This window comes from Sebastes umbrosus, chromosome 5 (genome assembly GCF_015220745.1).
Source record: "Sebastes umbrosus isolate fSebUmb1 chromosome 5, fSebUmb1.pri, whole genome shotgun sequence".
Classification (NCBI taxonomy): Eukaryota; Metazoa; Chordata; class Actinopteri; order Perciformes; family Sebastidae; genus Sebastes; species Sebastes umbrosus.
In genome coordinates, this window is record NC_051273.1 from 23,173,304 (window position 1) to 23,193,872 (window position 20,569).

Sequence of the window (20,569 nt, forward strand, 5' to 3'; positions counted from 1 at the left end):
CGAACATTGGGATTCAGTTTTAAAAAAGGTGCCAATGGAATACTTCACACAGAAACATGCATGTCTGGTTTTCCTCGCCATGAAAGATGGCCAGTACGACCATTAGAATCATACATGTAGTAAAAGAGCTCCTGGAAAAGTCATTCTTTCCATGCTGCGCACAGCACGGTAATGGAGGCTGCTGCTGGCTTGACAATGCTGCTGAGACAATAATGCATTTTACGGCCTTCTTTTCCTTTTTTTTTTGTTCCTTGTATTTACTGTTCTGCTCCTCTGCTCTTTATGTGTGTTGTATGCCTCTGCGCCAGCGACAGCCGTGGCCGGATGCATTATGTTTTTGGGGTTGTCTGTCCATCCGCTCAGGAACGCCTGGAGGGAATTTCTTTAAATTTGGCAGAAATGTCCACTTGGATTCAATGATGAACTGATTAGAATTTGGTGGTCAAAGGTCACTGTGACCTTACAAAACACATTTGGCCATAACTCAAGAATTCATAACAACATGGCGCTCAGTTTAGGGTTCCTCTGTCTCACTACAAGTTAAAGTAGCAACAGACACAACTATGGAGATTTTCCATTTTACTCCTTCCTCAGGATATCTCCACAATCTCCTCTCTTCTTGCGGCAAACCTTCCTCAATCTCACTTCATCCCCTCCTCATCTTCCTTCTCCCCCCCCCCCCTCCCGTTCCATCTCTTTTATCAGCCCTTCCTTTCTTGGCCTGCGGCCTCTCTCTAATACTCCCTGGGATCCCAACACTTCAGTTTTCATTTACAATGCAGAAAAAAAACAAAAGGAATTGCTGTGGTATCTTACATGAGGTCATCGCAATTTTGTGGCTTAGCTGCAGCTGGTTATCTTATTCAGCCTCGATACCATTGTTCATGTAAAACGCCTCACAATGTGGTTTGAAAACAGAGTAGATTCAACGCAAAGCTAAATGAAGGGAGATCTAGAAATGGTCATTTTAGAGATGTTTGGGATTATGTAAAGTCTTGGTGTGGAATGTTTGGCTAAGAATCAGATCTTTATTATCTTTGGTTGGATCCATTAGAATGCTCTTTTACCCCATCAGTTTTTTATTTAATGGCAACTTATAGGTCAATTAAATGTCCAGCTAGAGTTGACTTGAGGTATGTTAGCTATTTTCCCAATGGGGCTTGGTATCAGTACTCGATATCTTAAAGGTATCGACCGAAATAACCCAGCACCCAGTACTGTTGTATCGGAACTTCTCCAGTCAAACGATACCTGCAATCATTCTTTTTGTGTCCAGATCTAGAAAAAAAATGGCTATTTTGAGAGCATGTGAGCGGAGTGGAGCGCGAGCGAGCGGGGAGCATGAGCGGAAGGATTTTGGATGGAGCGCAGAGCAGATTTTTTAAAAAAGTTGGAGGGTTGCCTTATCTCCCGCTCCATCCTGCTCCAAATATGCTCCGGTACCGAGTTTAAAGCAGGCCAGAGCGAGCCCGACCAGAATGTGTCTGTGTATCGCGCACAGCGGCTGCGAAGGATTGTTTCAGACTTGTGTGATCCAAACATTTCAAATAACTCCAGAGCGTTGTAATGTGCAGAAGTCAACAATTAGTGAAAAAAGATAGATGTAATCATTTCCCAAATGATAAAAGGAAACGAAATATTCTGCTTCAATCCATATTAGTTGGCATTTAGCCTTTCAAAAACACCTGTATTAATGGGACAGTCTAGTAGCAATCAAACGAAACTAAGTTTGTTTAATAATTGACAGATTAAAGGCTCATTTAATGCGATGAATCACTTTATTCAAATTGAGAATTAATTCGAGGATTTTTTTTTTAGGGTCATAAAATATGACGACAGACATTCAAAGCTTCATCCGAAAACCTCAATAGAAGATCAAATGTAAAGAAGACTTTCGCTAGACTAAAGCCCTAATTAAAATGCAACGCAGCTTGTATCTTTTTTTTAAGCGAGCAGTGAACGATTTGAGTGGAGCGACTTTGAGCTGAGGAGCGGAGGGAGCGAACAGTTTCACATTATGGGTATCGAATGAAGTACTCTATTGGTATCTGTATCACTTCAAGTGTACTCGTAGTGGTACTGGCATTGTAATTTTTTTAACGATACCCAGCCCTAGTACCCAAACAGTGTCGATCCAGCAAGCTTCTAGCAGCCCCAAAGGACTGTGCTTTAATATAAAATGCTGCTCAGCCAGACCGGCGTGTGGAAATGACGGGCTGTCTGTGGCTTGGCGGAGCGGGCTTTTTTACTGTGCTCTTTTACTGCAGCTTTTAAAAGCCTCTCTTTACCAGAGCTGCCTCGTCAAAGCCTTTCTCCAAACACTCAACTGTTGCCCGACTGTGAAAAAACGAGACTATAAAGTCAAAAGAAAAGTAAAGGAAATTAAATCCTAATTGTCTCTGGAGAGGCCGTGGATCACTTTCCTGCTGCTTAAACACACAGGAGGCATCGGTTATAACACAATAGCTGAAGAACAATAAAGCGTAAATAACTTGGAGCTTAATGTGATGGACAGATGGACGGACGGTTAGATTACAAGACAGGCCCCGGTGGTCCAGGATTGAAGGGTCAGTGTAGGTTGTTGAAACGTTGTGGTCTCGGTGAGTGAGGGAAACGTAGGTGCACCGCCTACCTGGGTGGTCAGGTGGTGGTCCGGGCTGCGAGACACACAAACACACCCGCCACCTCCCACGAACTATGGAGCGTCTTTGTTTAAGAATCATCATCACTGACGTTGTGTGGAAGCTGGAGAGGCAAGGTGATTGACGTGATGGCAGGAAGAAGGGAAGCGCTTATTTAAAAAGGACAAATGTTAAATAAACGATGGTGAGACGTGCTAGAGTCTCCTACCTTCTGATTTAGCTCCGTCCTGTGACAGGGACGACACGCTCCCACTCTGAGGAGGCTTCACACAGGGTTGTAAATCTTGTGGGAAGATGTTAGGTATTCTACAGTGTTGTCTTTTATAGTCTTAACTGTATCCCCTCATCTCCTCCCCACTCTCCTCGTTTCCTCATCCTGACTCAGGCATCATAGGCCCCGAGGCATCACCTCACCCACGCATGAATGTCTGCTGTTAACATCTGTATTTGATATGTTGCCTCTTTACCCCCGCCGACTGCCCCTAACTACTCAGAGACTCACCCTAGAATGAGCTGTCCCGATGCGGTCCAGGTCGGGGAGTTGTGAGCAGTTAGGCATTAAGGGTGGGGAAAACAATTGATTCACCTACTATATGTATCACGATTTCTTTTTTATGATTTTGAAATTGATTTTTTATTGCCAGAATCTGTATATTTGCTTCATTTGAGTCTATACAGAGGTAAAAGGAAGTTGCCACTTTTATTGTTGTAGTCTGAGTAACGTGAAGTCATATCCGTTCTGTATCAGTCAACCAAAACAAACAGTAGCCGGCCGGCCTTAGCGAGCGGAAACCGGCAGATGCGGAGGGTCCGCGTGGTTACGACCTGCACCCTCACATGTTAAATCCAGCGTTGTAAACACTACACATCCAGTAAAGTATGGAAACACTTTGGGAGCTGACTTCACGGAGCTGACGGGAGAGCTAGCGACGGACTTGGATTGATTCGATTATATTCACCAGAAGTATAAAACATTACATGTCCCTTATAAATTAAAAAATAAAATACCACTAATTTGTGAGAGAATGTCTATATTCTATAATTTTTGGGTTGCTGGAAATTTCCTTTATAAATAATTCCTGACAGTGACTGATATATTTTACTTCAGGTCATCTCTGACTACATACATGCTGAAAGTCAAACATTTTCACTGTATTAATTTAGATATTTTCCAAAGTAAAAGTACCTAGAAGTGTATTATTCAACTTTTTCCCATGGTCTAGTGTTAAAAAAGTTAACAAATCAATCGAATCTGTACCCAAGTATCGTGATAGTATTGAATCGGAAGGTATATCATCCCAACCCTGTCAGGTATAAAGGTTGTTACTTCCAGACAGCCCGTCTCTCTGGGGGGTATCGTGTGGGGGAGCTGCAGCCTGATTCAGCTGTTCATACTGTAGCCAAAGTGGGCCGGGCTGGCAGGGATTAAGAGCAGAGCTTGCACAACATTTTTCCTACTGTTACGTCAGTGTCCCTGGCCTCTGGACAGCCGGCGGGGGCCAGAGGAGGGTCTGGGTTCCCCTTGCAGCGTTTGTGTGGTCTCCGTCTTTTCGTCATCACTGAGGACAGCAACCGAGGCCAAACTGAGTCCAACCTGATACTCATGACTGATTATGTGTCGTTGGAATTTTCTCTGTTCGAGGTCCAAAATCACCGCCCTGCCTTCTTTAAAAGCAGTGTAATGAAATTACTATCGGCACTGCTGCGTCCACACAGCTGCTGCTACTTTGTAAGACTAGAAGTGCAGAAATGATTCATTGTTTAGATGATCAACAGGAAATTAGCACACGACTATGCCAATCCCTGAATAAAGTCAAGAAATCTAACCCTGATTATGACTTGTGAATATTGCAGCTTTTTTGGTTTTGTCATTGTAAAATGAATAGCTCTAGCTGTTTTTTTAATTAAAGTTTCTTATAAACTTTTTCAATACATACAAACACAAAACCTGTTGCTACAGTGGATCAATGAAAAATAATTAACAAAGCAAACGTGAAAAAAAGTGAAAAACAAAAGAAAAAAAAACAAAAAAAACATTTTCCATTTTTATGACAGGACAGTGGATAGAGTCGTGAAAGGGGGGAGAGAGAGAGTGGATGCGGAAAGGGCCACAGGTCGGATTCGAACCCGGGCCGCCGCGGTCAGGACCAAGCCTTAATACATGGACGCCCGCTCTACCAACTGAGCTAACTCAGGCGCCCACAATTTTATTTTTTACATTTCCTGGATCTGTACTGTACAAAGTACAAAAACTATACTATAGAGTTTTCAATATTTAAATTCTAACCAAAATGCACAGTGTTTGTCCACAATCTGCCCTTAAGGTCTAATAAATGCATCTCCTGCCCCATAAAACATTTGCAATGCCTTTTTAAAATGTTTTTAAATCAACATTGTTTACATTGGCTTGCGGTTTGTGTCTTCTTCTCTTTTAATGTGGCGTTTGTACCTTCTCCATTGCATTACCATCCTCTGCAGCTGGCTGACATGTGCCTCAGATAACCCCAGTGTTCATGGCGTGCATGAGCCTCCTCCTGCACAGAAAACAACATTACATTACAGTGTGGGTGTTCCAGAGCCTGACTAATTGGAACGGAGTTATCATTAATGTTATTAGTTACACCAGTGGTTTTCCTGCTATGGCAACTCAAAATGTCCAAAGTTTTTTAGGTTGAATTCAGGAGTCAATGCATAGTTTGGTTGAACATTGGAATAGTTTGAATCTGGGGCTGCTTGATTACGGCAAAAATTGTAACCACAATTATTTTGGTGAATATTGAGATCTCATTGAGATCGCCGGCTCCAGTCCACGTATGGACCAACACTAGATCGAGCTGGAGAGGTACCAGTTTGCCTCCTGGGCGCTGCCAAAATGCCCTTGAGCAAGGCACCTACCCCCTAAAATTGATCACTGGGCGCTTTATAATAGTTGCCCATGGCTCTTAATATACTAAGATGGGTTAAATGCAGTAGCTAAATTTCACTGTGTGCTGTGAGATATTCAATCTTTGAAAATAAAATTGGATTTCCATTTCCATTAAAGCGATTACTCATTGACTTTGGACACATCATGCCTTTAGAAAGAACATTTTGTAGGTGATGAAACAGCAAAAAGTCACACAAGACAGAACGGGAGCATCATTACGAAACGGAATGCTGCACAATAATCATTTTATCTTGAATTATCTTGTTTTCATAATCACTGGAAGCCAAAATCGTAATTGAAAATAAAATGGATTATTGTCCCAGCCCTATTTTAATCAGTATTGAGCTGAGCTTCATACTGAGACAGAGCATGTTCCTGCATAGCTTCACCTGTTTGTTTTTGCACTCATCCATGAATCTGTCTCAGCCTTTCACTGGATCTCTCTCTTTCTTCCTCCTCATCTGCTTTTCTCTCCTATCCTGCTCTCTGCCTTCTCTCCTCTTCCCACTGAGTGACCTCTGACTTGACTGTTGAGTACATTCAGTAAAATCCTGGCGTGTATAATAAAAAGATGCTTTGGCTCAGCGCATAATGTCAGTTTCCCTGGTTGTTTGTATGTTTTCAGGAGCTGTCAAGCTGCGGCTGGAACAAGAAGGAGAAGCACATCACCGCTCCAAACGTTGTGGCCTTCACTCGCAGGTTCAACCAGGTGAGATGCATCCACAGTTACATCACAGTCAGTAGTGCCTCAGATCTCACCCAAAAGGAGAGAGAAAACAGTCCCTGTTGCAGTGTTAACGATTTATGAGCTTTGGTCATCTCGGAATGGAGAGATTGCAGCTCTTTTTTCCATCATGTCCTCTGCCTCCGTCCTCCAAGCACTAAATCATCCCCCTAGCTCTCCCAGAGGTGGTTGAAGCCCTGCTTGTTACGGCAGCGCCTAAATATCTCCATGTCGTATACATCATAAATAGTCCCCTGGTGGTCTGGCGGAAGGTATTTTATTTTGTCATCATCTGGTCCTCGGTTCTGGCTCTCATGAAGTTATCAATGTTGGTGCAGCACGTGTAGAAACATTTCCAAATGTATGCAGGAGAGTGTACGGCCTGCTCCCCCAGTGCTCTGTGAAATCATCATCAGGAAGTTGTGGGTAATGATGTAAGGGACAGCCGTGGCCTTTAATCCCCTTCCAGTGTTATTGCCAGGCTCCTTTTAAGACCCACTTCACTGCCCTCCAGCATAAATATGAGATGATCTAACAAGAATGTGTTGCTGTGGAAACTTCCCCATGTATAGCAGATCCCAAACGGTGATTCAAGATGTTAGCTGCACACATTTCAGCCGCTGGGAGCCAAGGAAAATGAGCCTTTTTTTTTGGATACTTGGATTGGGAGGGCAGAGAGTCCCAGAGAGCATGAGCCAAAGCCATATTCCTCTTCCTTCAGTCCTCGTTTTGTTGGCACTGCGCTCTGGGAGCCAATGGAGCAGAAGAGACCTGGCTAGTCTATTCAGCAGGAGGCAAAGGGAGGATAATTCAGAACCCATTATGACATTATGATCAATGAACAGTAATAATGTCTTATTGGGATTTGTGCAAAAACAAATCAGCATCTTGCATGCAGTAGTAAAAAAGTAAATGTTTTCATTCAGAAATAATTAGAGCAGTAATAAAGAATTAGTGGTGATTACAACCAAATGGGAATAGACTATATTCTCACCAGGAGGTAAGACCTACAGAGTTCATCACATCGGTGTAAATTCAATGGAAACAGACAGAAAATATGCTTAAACTTTTGACTGAAAAAAAATCATTATATCTTGCCTACTGTATATAGCAGCACTGGGAGCAAGACATTATTAAAGATGAAATATGTGATAGGGTAGCACATCCCAGATTTCAAAATACTATTATTTCACTTGTTTAATTGGCTCACATCACAATAGATATACGCTTACACATCTTGGCACAGAGCCTACTTCAGAGCGTTTGGAGTATATACAGTAGATTCGGTTCAGTAATATACACAAAGGCAGAGTTAACACACAGCTGGGAGTTGGATCCAATTATTTTAGCTTTTGGCATGGGCATGGGATGTGTTACCCTATCACATTTTTCATACTTATTGGACTTTGGGTCTAGCACTCCATCGTGAATCCCATTGTTGAAGCGCAACCTCCGTTACCAAAACTTTATTATAGATATTATTTACATTTTAGGCAGTCTCGGAACCAATAGACCATCCATTCTGCATTCATATGCAGATATGTTTATAGAGGGTACATCCTAGGTCAAATATTGCAGAATACAAACTTGCGGTTATTATGTAAATTATGCAGTCAGATAACAGTAAAGGATTGATATGACTTATTTTAAACTGAGGCATCAGTTTCTTCTCTTATGTGCCTTTTGTAAACGTTTAGAAGGGCAGAATCACCAACTTAAGCCCGGGACACACAGGGAACGTCAGGAGCGCGTGGCGGCTGCGTTACCTGTTGTTTTTTAGTGATCTATTGACTGTATATTGACATCATACCAGCAACATTACTACAGTTTCGATGTCTATCTGTAGAATATGTTACGGAGATGAAAAAAAGTAAAGACTTACTTTTAAATCAAAACTTCCTGCTTTCATTTCAAAATAAAAGCACTTTTTCTGTGGACAGAATTCCTTCATTTGTTAACATGAGGCTTTTATTCTGAAATATGTGAAGGACAATGATGTGGAACATGCAGTGACTTGGAGAGCTCCATGAATGAATATAGTACAGGGTTTTAATTGTGGATTATTATTATTATTTACAAATTACCACACATTTCTTAACCTTTCTCTGTCTAAAATAAATATAAATGACATTTATAATTAAATTAAATGGCCATTATGAAAGGCAAACTCTATTTAGAAAGTAAGGGCTGACAGCAGCAGCTGCAGCAGCAGACACGCAGCAGAAACGCAGCTGGTGTGAACACCCGACGCGTGAATCACGCAGCCGCCATGCGCCCCTGACGTTCCCAGTGTGGATGAAGCGTTATTCCAGCTCATTGTTGGTGCAGTGGCTTGTGGGTCATTCTTACCACCAATCTGTAAATTAAATTTCTACCACTGAACAGGCATCAGCACATTAGGGATCAGTTCGCCTCACGTCTGTCAGTCAGCTGTAGTCCCCATCATCTTTGGCCAGATCTTCATCTCCATCTCATCCCTTCCTCCCCTCAGGCCATTAAATGGTTCGATCCACAGCTATGAGCTCTGTATCTGGATCCGTCTGCTTCCGCTTATTTATGATTATTGAAGCGCCGGGGCCTCGCTGTTCCATCTGGAGGCGTTGATACGCTCATAAACACAGACCCCAAAAGACATGATCTTTGTTGCGGGACATAATATGAGATCTGTAAAGATAAGACGACCCCCGTATCCCTAAAACCCCCACATTCTTGTTAACGCTCCTATGTAGAGCACTGCCATCCTGAGTGATGTCATCGCTGTGCAGTTTTGGAGGCCACGGCTGGCGGGGACACAGACTCCGTAATGAGTCCCGGTGGTATATCGATTTGGACGGACACGCTTTGTCCAGATTGACCTCACATATCAAGTTAGACCACTGAGGAAACTAAAAGTGAAGCTGCAGCATGTTTTGTTCCCAGACTGGAATCATATTTTACAGTCAATGGAAACTCCTGACTGTCTACTGTAAACTGGAGGTGGAGGGAAGACGGGACAACATTTGAGAGGTTTTCTTCTTCACATGAGGTCACTGTCTCAAAGCAAGAGATGCAAATTAAAGTAGAAGCCAATGGAAGTCATGGTCCAGCCCATCTATGTATCACTCCCTCATCTTGTTTACAGACGTCTTCATGAAATGGTGAAAATGAAATCCATATGTTTCCTTGAGATCCAGTACCTGCATAGATGGAGTGTGTGTTTATCATGTGTTTATAAGAGAAGATGGAGAGAGTGAGAGAGTGAGCAGTTGGATGAATTTATCTCTACACTCCTCGGCTCCTCACTTCTTCCCTGAAACAAAAACAACTCCACGGGCTGTTTCCAGGAAAAAGCAGGCAAAGCCAGCTGTAGGGTCGAATTATGTGCACATCAAGAATGTAGAAAACCACGGTGAAGCAGACACAAACTCTTAATTTATAGACACACAAAAGAAGCACACCTAGTGGTCTGTGGCTCGAAGGGAGGACCGTTGGCAAAGTCAGTTAATCAAGCACATAATAAAGTCCCAACAAGAGAGAAGAATGGGCGTGGAGCAAAGAGAGAGAATAATTCAGAGAGAGATAAAAGTCTGCGTTAGAAGGAAAGGCAAGTTTATTTATGTAGCACCTTATCATATAAAGAGGTCATTCAAAGTGCTTTACAGGCAAAAAAAAAGAAGCATAGAAGTATAAATAAGATAAATAAAAGTACAGCCAAGTTTTATAAAAGTACAGACAATTTAAAACTAAATTGATAAAATAGATTAAGCTTAAGCAACATTTGGGCAAATTGCAACTCTGCTATACACACTTCCTCTTTTTGTAGCGTAGTGTAGCCTCCATTTATTGAACATGTAAAGGAACTGACTCTCTGATATACCACGCCACCTAATTGATGTTTTTCCTGTTTTGCAAATTGCTATTGTAACTAACGTTTATGCATTGGATCCTTTTTTTATTATTTTTTTTTTTTCTCAATTTTTTCCTTTATTGTATTTTATTTGATGTATCTATTTGCTTTTATTTACTTGTTATATCTATATTATATTTTTTTCTTCTTTCCCCTAAATTTTATTCTTGGTAATTTGCTCAATGCATTGGATCCTTTCTTATAATTTTTTTTCTCTATTTTTTATTTTTTTTTATTTGTTTATTATATTTATTTTTATTTATCTATGTGCTTTTCTTTACTAGTTATATATTATACTTTTTTCTTCTGTCCCCTAAATTTTATTCCTGATAATTTGCACAATGTCATCGTTCTCTCCTTCTTAGTGCGCTCCTGTTCCCAGGGGAGGTAGGGAGGGATAAGGGGTGGGTACAATGCGGGGTAATGTCTGTACTAATTCGGTATGTTTTTATATGTGTGTACATGTTTATATAATGCAAATCTCCTTCAATAAAGTTTCATAAATGGCTACAGTTGGGGCACATCTTCCAGCAGTGTGCAGCATAATGGCTGAAAGCTGTTTCAACTCTGGGCGCCACTAACTGACCAGTCCCTGCAGATCTGAGAGAACTACCCAGCTTGTACTCGGCAAACATATCTGCAATACATTTTAGGCCCAGACCATTGAGTGACGTATAGACGAGAATTAGAGCCTTGAAATCAACTCTATATTTAACTGGAAGCCAGTGCAGGGATTTAAGGATTGGAGAAATGTGTCCTCTCTCCTCTTGGTGTTTGTCAGTATTCCAGCAGCAGCATTTTGGATGCGTTGCAACTGTCTAAAGAAGAAAAATCGGAGATGGTCAGTCTGCCTTATCAGAACACAATGTGCAGACAGCTGTGGGCTTTGAAAGCCCTCAGAGCCCTGCGGCGTTGGAGCTAACTTCCCCTCCCGTTACCTCCTCTCTTCCCTCACTCTTCTCCTCTTCCTCTTTCCATCCCCTCCCTCCCCAGAGCTTTAACACTGATTGATTCACTGACTCGTCTCTCTCTCTCTGTGTGTACGTGTAATCAGAACTTTGGCTTACCAGCATTCTCCCCAAAGAGACAGATTTCCGACATCACTCTTGATCTGGCCAAATACTCCGAACACACACTCCTCCTTTCTCGGTTGACATATTAGGAGTTATGGCGTGTGTGTGTGTTGTGTAATCAGTTGGAATCAGTTGGATTTTCCTCTGAATCTCTTGTTTTTCCTCAAGAGCTAATTCCTAATCGGCTCTAATGGAGCGTTCCCGTTAGCCCTTTGCTCTCCTGCTCCGCTTTGTCCTGGTTTCAGCCCAGAGTTGTCATGACTGTCTGAGAGGCCTTGGCTCTAGACTCAAAAGACGGGAGGTTTAACAAGGCGGAACACCCGGCCTCTCTTTGCACACACCTGAAATCCTCATTGAGTGTAACACATGAGCAATAACATTTTCTGTGTCATCAGTTCTGCGGCCTCATCTCGGGTCTGTTTTTGAGTTTGTGAGAGTTGCTCGGTGCCGTAATCTCTCGCCTTTGTGTGTGTGTTTTTTTTTTTTCTAGACGAGTTTCTGGGTGGTACGAGAGATCCTCCATGCGCAGACGTTGAAGATCAGAGCTGAGGTGCTGAGTCTGTACATCCGCACTGCCAAGGTACACACACACACCCACGCACAACACGATGTTGTTGTTCCATCCTCATGAATGTTTGCATTGTAAACCGGACTTAATGCACGCTCTTTGTACTTTAACTTTTCGTAGAAACTGTGCGACATGAACAACCTCCATGCGGTCATGGCTGTGGTGTCGGCGCTACAAAGTGCCCCCATCTTCAGGCTCACAAAAACATGGGCGGTGAGTGTGTTTACCTTACTTTGAAGGCAAGTCTGGTTTATTAGTAGAGTGCTGTCAATAAACTGGGATGTCACGCAGATCTCTACCAAAAACACTGGACACACAAACAAAGCTAATAAAAACTAGCACACAAGTGACATGACAAGATGAATGGCAGAGTTCAGGGAAAATAAATAAACGGAGAGGACTGTTTAGAAAACCTTGAAGTCACCCCTTTTCATGAGAGAAAATGAGAATTTAACAAATATAAACGTCAACCAAGGAATGGTTGAGGTTTTCAGAGAGATGGCAGAGTCCTTTTCTGTCATTTCTTAGTGCTGTCAATCTGTCCTTAACGGGGATATATCATGCTCATTTTCAGGTTCATGCTTGTATTTTGGGTTTCTACTAGAACATGTTTACATGCTTTAATGTTCAAAAAACACATTATTTTTTATCATACTGTCCGTCTGAATATACTTGTATTCATGCTCTGTCTGAAACACTCAGTTTTAGCGCATGGCAATGGAATTGCATTGCTAGGAAACAGCTTGGGTCCATGTTTACATCCTGTCAGCCGATGTCATTCACATACACTGCAATAGGAAATAAACTGGGACAGGTTTAGTGTGTTTACGTTTAAAACTGTGAAATGGTCTAAATATTGTAGATTTGTGACATCACAAATGGACAGAAATCGGCTTGTTTTAAACGCTCAGTTTCTGAATACTGGCTGTGTGTATTTCTCCATGGATTGAGTGTATTGATACTTTCACAGTATTTATATATCACTTAAACCTGCTTTATGATATAAAAGACGTGAAAATCTCACTTTTTATAATATGGGACCTTTAAAGGTACAGTGTGTAGGATTTGGCAGCATCTAAGGTGTGGTTGCAGGCTGCAACCAACTGAGTACCCCTCCGTTCACTTTCCAAGACTGTTACCACTGGCGTTACCACTGCAAAACTGTGGTAACGCCGTTCGCCTCACTCAGAGGATATCCTTACCCTAATAACACTTTAGGAGCAACGGAAGCCAGACGGCGGCTGGCGGTACCACGGTTTAGCACTCTGCGGCTCACATTACCGCAGTTTCACAAGTTTGTCGGAGAACTACGGTGGCCTTCAGGTAATGTAAAAACATGAAAGGCTCTCTCTTGAACCATTGTTTGGTTTGTCCGTTCTGGGCTACTGTAGAAACATGACGGAGCAACATGGCTCCCTATGTAGATATGAAGGGCTCATTCTAAGCTAATGAAAACACAACAATTCTTAGTTTCAGGTGATTATACACTACTGAGAACATAGTTATGAGTATTATATTTCATTTCTGATAATAGATCCCCCGAAATACTACACACTGTTCCTTTAAGTGACATACCCAGCACCTTCATACAGATTTGATCAGATTTAGAGCAGGAACATCTTGAACACGTTATTCATTTGAAGACCTTTTTTTATGAAGGAAATGATGTACCACTATTCATTTTAAAAACGTATGAAGGATTGTCGATCTGTTTCAGTGTTCTCATTGAAGATGTAGAGCTTACATAATGGCATGATGATGCTCTGATGTAATGGTGGAAACTTCTTATACCCGGCTCCACAAAACCACAGGAGATTCTTTTAGCCAGTCAGCAAGCGCTGTTGCTGGCCAGGACATACTATAGCTCACCTGCTTCTTAGAAGACAGAAGGGCGCGCACACACACACACACACACAAACATGCACACACTCGATCTCTGCAGGTATCATTAGTACTTTCTGCTATCGTCACAACCTATAAAGTTCCTGTACGTCAGCAGATCAGATGAACTGTGGTCTGCTGCTTTGATCCACAAGCTAACGACTCTGCAGTGCAGCTCTCTTGCAGGAGTACACTTCATATCCGTAGCTCTCACAACCAGACACACACAAGCATGCAAACAGTCTGTCTCTATCTGGAAAGCTTCATGGCACTGTGGCCCGTTCATTAAAACAAGCTACCAGCTAGAGAGTAATGGTTTTATTCTGCACAACACGACTGCATTTTATTCTGACATGGACAACTGCGAGTCAAAACAGAATATTAGTAGGCAGAGTCCTGCACGTCCTGCTGAATGAAGGTGTATTAAATTATGTCATTTTATTTCTCCTAGCCCGTATGTGTTGCTATCCTGTTATAGCTGTTTGTTTCTGTTTAATGCTCTTATTCTCATTCTCCCTTTCTTTCCCTCTTTATCTCATAGTTACTGAGTCGGAAGGACAAGGCGACATTTGATCGGCTCGACTACCTGATGTCCAAAGAAGACAACTATAAACGTCTGAGAGACTTCATAAGCAGCCAGAGCATGGTCTCCTGTATACCATACCTAGGTAAGAGACACACGGCATGATCTTTGGAGGATGCAGCCTGTCAGCTTCTTATCTGTATAAGTTTACGGGCCAAAGGCTAATCTAAGGACAAATTGTCTTGAGTTTTATGAAATGAGCTGTCGCTGCATGTGTGTCTGGTACAATAATCTCATGGATTTGTCAGTGCCACAGTCATCAGTCACGATTTATCTGATGTTCCTCTGCTTCTCGGTCCTCTCAGTTCTTCTGTCTAGAAGCTGCTTGTTTCCACTGTAGCCTCTATAGGCCTTTTCCCACCAAAATGAGTGCATATATGGAGGTTTTTTAAACACGGGAAAACCAGCTTAAATAGGCGATAGTCTCCTTTCCCATTGCCATTAGATGAGTAGACTTTCTATTTTTTTTTTATTTCTGGTGTGCTTGCGTTCGACGTCACGAACACGCCAGAAAACAGGGTTAGTAAACAGTGAAAGTAAAGGAACAGAACTGGAACAGTGGAAAGACTAACAAAGACAGTTTTGATGTTTTGTGTCTGTCCAGTTTGAATGAAGTGTGTTTCGATGATCAGCGATGTAAATTACTGTTTTCTGACTAGAGTCTGGTTGCTTTGAGGAGAGCATATAACGTCTGTTTGTTTTCACATCTAACTCTGTGAATTAAGGGTTTATTTAGACCAAACCAGGGTTAGTGATTGTTGCAACAGTGGAAAGACTAACAAAGATGGTTTTGATGAGTTTTATTTTGTTTTGTTTCTGTCGAGTTTGAATGAAGTGTGTTTTACGAAGATCAGCGAAGTAAAATGACTGTTTCTGTCAATGGAGTCGGGTGGCTTTGAGGAGCGCAAATAACGTCTGTTTGTTTTCACATCTAACTTTGTGAATTAAGGGTTTATTTCTACAAAACCAGAGTTGGTGATTGTTGGAACAGTGGAGAGACTATTAAAGATGGCTTTGATGAGTTTTATTTTGTTTCTGTCAAGTTTGAATGAAGTGTGTTTTGATGAAGAGCGGGGTACAATGACCGTTGTCTGACTGGAGTCTGGTGGCTTTGAGGAGAGCATATTAATTGTATGTTTTGTACGTTAATACATTATTATAATGGTCCGAATCCTTGTTGATTTTATTTATGATATATTCACTCCAACGTGCGTCACATGGCATGGTGCTGCAAAAGGGGTGAAAATGTGCGTGTCAATCCGGGTGTAATGTTTCCAACGCTGCCGATCGGAGCTCGAGCTGATAAATACCCGTGACTACTGCAGAGTCATTTGTCCAGGAAATGAATGCCGATTGTAACGTTTCCCACTAAAGACAAAAGCCAGATGTCAGTGGGTGTTAGTGGGTTTTTTGTCCAGTGGGAGAGAGGCATTAGTTTGTACCCTGTCATTCGTTTTCCTGGGTTTTCATCTGCTTCTTGGAGTAGAGGAAAGTCCAACATCTTGAAGTAGCTGGAACAAACACATGAATCAGTGAAAAATGAAGAAAAAAAAAGATTTTTCTCCGTCCTTCCCTTAGATATTTATACCCCTTCTTTCTTTGGCTCCACATGACATCACGTAGGAATCCCTGATGAGTTTGCAAGGAAAACACTCACCGTGATGTAAGAGTGGGTACACGTGTGTGTGGGTGTGTGTGGGTGTGTGTGTGTGTGTGTGTGTGTGTGTGTGTGTGTGTGTGTGTGTGTGTGTGTGCGGTTTTATTGCTGTACTGTTTGTTCTTGTTTTGACTTGATGATGACTTTGATGTTCTTTGCTGCCACGGCTGTTTCTCTTACCATCAGGCTTGTATCATAGCTACTGCTGCGTGATTCAAACTTAAGACGCTCAAGTATGTACAAACAAACAGAGAGCTCAAGAGTCTGTTTGTCGTTAAAGAAACGTTTTCATTTTCTCCATCACGCTCCGTCACGGGAGTCTGGAAGCAATGACAGACCGGGAGACAAATGCGAAGCTTAATGCTGTGAAACGGCACACATGTGCCAGTTAAACTGTATGTTCTAATCGTGTGAGTGTGTGTGAATATGATGGGAAGACTTTCCGTGTGGTAAGCGTTTTCAGTGCTGTATGACTAGTTGGTCGTTGTTAGGGTGGAGTCTCTTTTTTTTGTTGTAAGTCGGGGTACGTGTGAGTGGGATACTGTTTCCTTACAGTCTGAGCCCGTCAATGATGCGTGTGGCCGTGTGATGTGCGACCAGCTGGCCGTCCTCGGGGTCCGCACCGAGCCAAGTTGGCACACGGTAGGGAAATCGCCTCTCTCTTGCTCACGGACGTTCTCCCCCCATCATAAATCCACCAGAACCCTCTGAGGGGAAAGTGGGGAATGAATGAGCGGGAGGCTGAAAGCCGCAACGCTTGTTCCAGAGCATCACTCCCAACATAAGTGCTGGTTGTGTAATGAAACTGGGGTTGGGGGGTTTCTCACGATGTGTTTGTGATGTGTGCACGTGTTTACCAGGGCTCCAACTTTAACTTTTTTCACCACCGTCCCCAAATACAGTTTAAACCGTCCCAAAGTAAATGCTGGCCGTCCTAAGTATAAAATTAATTCTACAATAAAATTATTTTCAGAATTAACGCCTCGTTTCCACACAACTCTGTGTGCGTATGCGAGTCATTCATTCCTATGGGAACCTCCGTGATCTTCGATGTGTTTGCGCAACTCTTTCTTCCATTTTTTTTCCGTTACGTTGAAAAATTTAGATTTTTCTGACGACAGCAGAGCCTAACTTTACTTTGAATGTTATCAAACAAAGAGAAATGCTCTCCCCTTGTCCTAAAATGGTCCTAACTCGATATTAGAGTACTTCCTTGTTTATGAATGAAGCGGTACACAAGTTGAAGCTGTTGAAGCAGTGGTGCTGTCAGTGTGTTTTACCATTCAGCAACGGTCATCCCTGTAAACTCCACCCCGAAAGTTCCTGCACTTTCAGAAAGCACTACCACCTGACCAGGGCCTTTTTTAGGGGCTGAAAAGGCCCTGAAACTTTATTTAGACCCTGGTCCCTGCGATCGAAACGCAATGAGTTCCTCAAAAGGTTCCCAGTTCCGGGGGAAAGTTCCTGCGGTGGAAACGGGGCTAGAGACAGAGATAGACAGAAAGCGTGGTTGGAGGTTGTCTCCGTCTTTGTCTCTTTTGTGGTACGTTTTGCTGGTGAGGCCGCCGGTAACACCAGAAAGTGTAAAATCCCACCTCTGCTTTGGGACGCTGTTGTAACTGCCTCAGAGATTAATGTTATGGTTTTATCACAGTTGTTTTATTGGGGGGTTTTAAAGGCTAGGCCTATCTTCTGTCCTGTGACTGTCCCTGTAGTTTAAGGACGGCCCCTGATAATTTTTTCCATCCTTGGGACAACGGGACGCCCTTTAGTCCGAGCCCACGGGAGAGTTGTATTTGTGTACCACTTTTGTGACTTCCGATCATGTTTCTGTCTTTGCTCCATTTGCATCTTTGTAGGTGTGATGATGCTTATCTCTGGTGATAAGGAGGCTGGAGAAAGAGCCCTATCTGTGTCTGCGGTGTAGTCACCGAGCTTTGGGTTTTCCACAGTGCTACATTTGTGCTAAACTGTCTGTGTGTGTGTGTGACTGTGTGAACTCTGACCTGCTATTAGGCTTGGCAGACACAGCCCCCTCCTGTCTGCGCTCACCACAGGGCCAGCCTGTTAAATGCTCAGATGAGCTTGTTCCTGTTCTCTGGCCAATCATGCAAGGACAAAGAGCCCACAGAATGTATGGCTCCACAGTGACAAAACGCACACGCTTTAAAATGTTTCCCCCGACTCGTTATGCTTTCACCTTCGCATCTACAACGGCCGCCACGTAGCGAAAGCAGCACAACAGCAACTACAGACGTCCGTCTATGTGTACACTGTATTGGTTCAGGGATTTACTGCTGTGCACTCAAGTGTATTGACAGCGCTCACAGCCCAAAATATAATCATGTAGTTACATTTGTAAGAGGAGAAAACATTGATTTAAAGAAATACTTAACCCACAAAATGATCATTTGTATATCAATTACTCACCTCATTACCTTGAATTCTTGAAGAAAACTTTGTTTTTTTCACATGCCTCCACGATGAATGAAGAGTTTGTTAACGGATGTTTTGATATAGTTTTGCTGTGGTTAAACGTGGCCCCCATTTACTTGAATTCATCAAGATTTTTCTCTGGGGCTGTCCTCGCCCAAAGAAGTTCTTAGTCGGCTAACACTCATACGATTTTGTCGCTTAATCGACAAAACTAGTGGATTTAATTGACAGATCTGTGAGTTCCTACACAAAGAATCACACAAAAGCACCACTTTAAATCTTGTGTATGTCAGAGATGTGCTCAGCAGTTTTTTGGAAATAAGTAAATCAGAAAGAAAAAAGCATAAAAAAACGACTAATCGACTAAAGAAATCGTAGTCGACTAAGACCAAAATGACCGATTAGTCGACTAAGAGGGGGCAGCCCTACTTTTCTCCATTTTTTTATTCTCCGTTCACTGTGGAGGCATGCGAGAATAACAAAGTTTTCTTCAAGAATTCAAGGCAGCACGGGGTGAGTAATTGATATACGAATGGCACTTTTGTGGGTGTAGTATCCCTTTAAGACCTAAAAAGATGATTGTGTATGTGTTCTGTGTGACGGATGAGTGAAAATACAGCTGAAGCGTGTTCTATGTAAACAGGGTTTACCATTACACTTCTCTGAATAGTGTTTTTGAGCAAGAGCTCATTAGGACAGTCCCAGTGTAACTTGATTATACTTAATACTGGGATCCCCTAGAAGTCTTTTACTATTTGGTTTTGGTTAATGGAGAAAGACTCTACAGAGAGCCAGTAAGGGCTGTTGACCCCCTTTCTGCTCCAGCATGCTGTTGCTGTAGTTGTTGGTGTAGCAGCATTGTGTGGAATAATCAATGTAGTGGAAAGCACCAGGGGTAAGGTGTCATATTTGTCAGATCAGAGAAGCATTTCATTTCCCAACTGGTTCCTGACGTAGGGAAGGCCTGGTCTGGTCTGGCGTGGACTCCTGTAGGGCTTTTCCATTGACACTTTTGACCGTGCAGAGTCAACCCATGCTGTGCTGATTTGTGTTTCCATTACCAGTTTTAGCAAGAGTTGCACCCGAGATGGACCATCTCCAGAGTTGGGCCAAATTGTGCCCAACCCGCCTCGAAGCAGGTAGCAGTGGCGTCTCACGTGGTCAGCTCTTAGTACTTTTGTAGCTTCTAACTGAATCTCTGGTTTTTAGTTTCTCTCTTGCGTCCTTGTTTGTACTTTCAGATATTAGCTTTATTTTACTGTCATTTTCGCTTTCAGCTGTATAGGAGTCGTGCTAAGTTGCCACTGAAGAAACCCCAACATTTACTGATTTTGCTGCTTCATAATAAAAGCTTTAAAATAACAAAATAATGGGGGACTTTTATTGTGAAGAATTAGTTGGAAATTATATGAGTTCATCACTGAATTAGCAGAGCTCTGTTAGCGGCTATTCTTTTAAAAACAAGTCTACTAATATTGCAAGGAGGAAGAGAACAAACAACCCTAATAAAGGGGGACTTTTATTGTGAAGAATATAGGAAGTGTAATGTGTTTATCTACGGTTTTACAGCTGCTCCTTGGACCACTAGTCACAGCCGTGGTTACACACACCTTCAGGCAGGTAGCCCTGTTGTAATGGAGACGCGAATCCCTGCCGTGCTGGGCTGACGCGCTGAGTCAAACCGAGTCAAATCAAGTAGCACATGTGTATGGAAAAGGTGCTTTGGACTGCATGGATATACAGTATTTTAGATGGCTGACAGCAAGCCTACCTGCCAGTTTTGTTGGCTCACTGTGTGTTGAGCTAAAAATGTGTTGACTATGTGTCGGTGAGCTTCTCCTCCTGCGGTGTTTGCGTCAGACGGCTTCTATCTGTTCTGACTTACAGTTCCTCAGAGGGAAAGGTCCACAGGGGAGCCACAATTTCAAGATATACGTTTTTATTTTAGGGAATGGAAAGCTCAACAGTTTTATGTGGAAGGAATGTTCCCCCTCCTCCTCTTCCCCGTCTGCCTTTCTCACCTTTCATCCCTCTTACCGTCTCTCCTGTTCTTTCATTTTAGTCTAAGTTTTTCTATAGCAGCATCATTTATAATATCTTCCATGTTATCTGTTTCAGTCTTAACCCTGATAATGTCCAATCTGCTTCTGCAAAGCTGTCATTTCTCCCCTTACATATTTCTTTCAAACCTCT

The 20,569-nt window shown here is 42.4% G+C and overlaps 1 protein-coding gene across 2 annotated transcripts in view; it reads left to right on the top strand.

Annotated features, from left to right (window-relative positions):
* Positions 1-20,569, top strand: part of ralgps2 (Ral GEF with PH domain and SH3 binding motif 2) — a 95,116-nt gene that overhangs the window by 38,689 nt on the left and 35,858 nt on the right. For both annotated transcript variants that reach the window (XM_037769751.1, XM_037769752.1), the window contains exons 6-9: positions 6,194-6,277; positions 11,742-11,831; positions 11,940-12,032; positions 14,242-14,368. In XM_037769751.1, coding sequence (XP_037625679.1) covers positions 6,194-6,277; positions 11,742-11,831; positions 11,940-12,032; positions 14,242-14,368 — 394 coding nt within the window. The remainder of the gene's footprint in view (positions 1-6,193; positions 6,278-11,741; positions 11,832-11,939; positions 12,033-14,241; positions 14,369-20,569) is intronic.